Source organism: Chinchilla lanigera, unplaced genomic scaffold, assembly GCF_000276665.1.
Source record: "Chinchilla lanigera isolate Chin_1 unplaced genomic scaffold, ChiLan1.0 scaffold00082, whole genome shotgun sequence".
Taxonomy (NCBI): domain Eukaryota; kingdom Metazoa; phylum Chordata; class Mammalia; order Rodentia; family Chinchillidae; genus Chinchilla; species Chinchilla lanigera.
Genome location: NW_004955483.1, coordinates 457,068 through 458,811, shown reverse-complemented (window position 1 = coordinate 458,811; position 1,744 = coordinate 457,068). Strand labels below are relative to the sequence as shown.

Sequence of the window (1,744 nt, the reverse complement as noted above, 5' to 3'; positions counted from 1 at the left end):
GACTCACATGTAGGGCAGACCCCATGTCTACCACAGCATCCCTTTAGGGTCCTGGGAATGCACTCATAACCCCAAGGACGAGTTCATTGTTTTGGCACTCAGTGATTTTCCCCTCTGAACCCTAGATGGCTTTTATTATATTTGCCCCTAAAAGCAGGTCCCTGATCTCCAAGTCAGTGCTTGCAGCTGAAGCTTGATTTGCCCTTATAAGAGCCATTAACCCAGTTTTCTGGGACTCTTGTGATAAACATCCAAGGAAAGTATGAGAATGACTCAAAATCATTCTTTTCAGAACATACCCGTTGTGGCTGGGCTTAGTGTGCGATTCTCCTGACAAGCTGCTCTACCCAGACCTTCACACTTGATTTTTGGTTAATTACTTACAAGCTGCCCAATGCATAGGGAGCAGGTCACCGGATTGCCAAGCTCGTAATCAAAATGATCCAAACACCACATTTACCAACCATCCTGATGTGAAAGAAGTTGCGTGAAACTCTTCTGCCACAGAGCCAGTTCAGTGCCCTGATAAAAGCCCAGCAACTGCTGCTCTGCAGCTGCACCTCAAAACATCAAAGTTTCAATGGCTAATACCTGCTTCCATCCTATGGAAGCTCCTGAGTTCTTTTCCACTTTCAGTTTGGTGGAGGTCTCAACTTTCCATCTTAGCAGTTTGTATATAGTTACGCTGGCTTCTTGCAGGCGGAACGTTTTTTTTTCCTAGTGGGCTGAGGGCTTTGCCTATGTCAGAAAGAGCTACCTCTGTGCTCACCCCCAGCCCTGAACTTTATTAACATAGGCACAGGCCCAGATTGTTAAAAAAAGTTTGATCAATCAGCTACTCATAGGCATAGCCACTTAATGTAACTAAAATGACCTAAACAGGGATGAAGTCTCACCCGGAAGCAAAGAGGCTTAATGGTCTTAAATGTCACGAAATTGTTATGGATTCTCTGTTCTCATTTTGATACCCAGTAAATTGCCCTCCTTAAAGGAATGAGCACAACTGCCTAAGTCAGCACAAGTTAGAACCCTTTGTGACAGCTGTCCCATAACCAGGACCATCTGATTTACAGGCCACTTAGTGTAGAGACTTTCCAGCCTGTCATTTTCATTGCAAAGAATGATTCTTACAGTTTGGCCAGCCATGGCAGTGCATGCCTGTCAGTCTAGCACTTGGGAGCCTGAGGCAAGAAGATCCTGAGTTCAAGGCCAGCTTGGACTACAAGGTGAGATCCTGTCTCAACAAGCAAAAACAAAACGCTGGAAGAGAAAATTCTTAACCCCAATTTAAAATGTTAAAGCGCTGTGCTTACCAGTTTCCTGACTCGCTCTGAGACCAGGTCAATGATCTCCCTACCAATGGTATAGTGCCCACGGGCATAGTTATTGGCAGCATCTTCCTTGCCTGTGATGAGCTGCTCGGGGTGGAAGAGTTGGCGGTAGGTACCAGTGCGTACTTCATCTGGAAGAGGACAGACCCACAGCCCATTACTAAAAACTTGCAGGGGCCTACTCAGTCCTGGGGGGTCAACAGAGCCCTCAGGCCACACTCAAGTCCCAGCACCCTGGCAAATCCCATGGTCCACAAACCAATGACTGTAGGTTCTAGGTCCACAAACGTTGTCCTGGGCACATATTTCCCAGTACTGGTCTCACTAAAGAAAGTGCTGAAGGAGTCATCTACCCCTGAAGTGGTGCTGTCACTTAGCATCTGGCCATTGGGTTGCATGCCATGTTCCAGGCA

The 1,744-nt window shown here is 46.8% G+C and overlaps 2 protein-coding genes across 3 annotated transcripts in view; one reads left to right on the top strand and one right to left on the bottom strand.

Moving 5' to 3' along the window:
- The window catches only part of LOC102013416 (butyrophilin subfamily 2 member A2), an 84,565-nt gene that overhangs the window by 39,548 nt on the left and 43,273 nt on the right, over positions 1-1,744 (top strand). The window lies entirely within an intron of this gene.
- LOC102003022 (tubulin alpha chain-like) lies at positions 509-1,744 on the bottom strand (the record flags this gene model as incomplete). Its single annotated transcript, XM_013503762.1, has 2 exons — positions 509-1,462; positions 1,591-1,744. Coding segments are annotated over 2 exons (321 nt in total), but the record flags the coding sequence as incomplete, so codon positions are not given.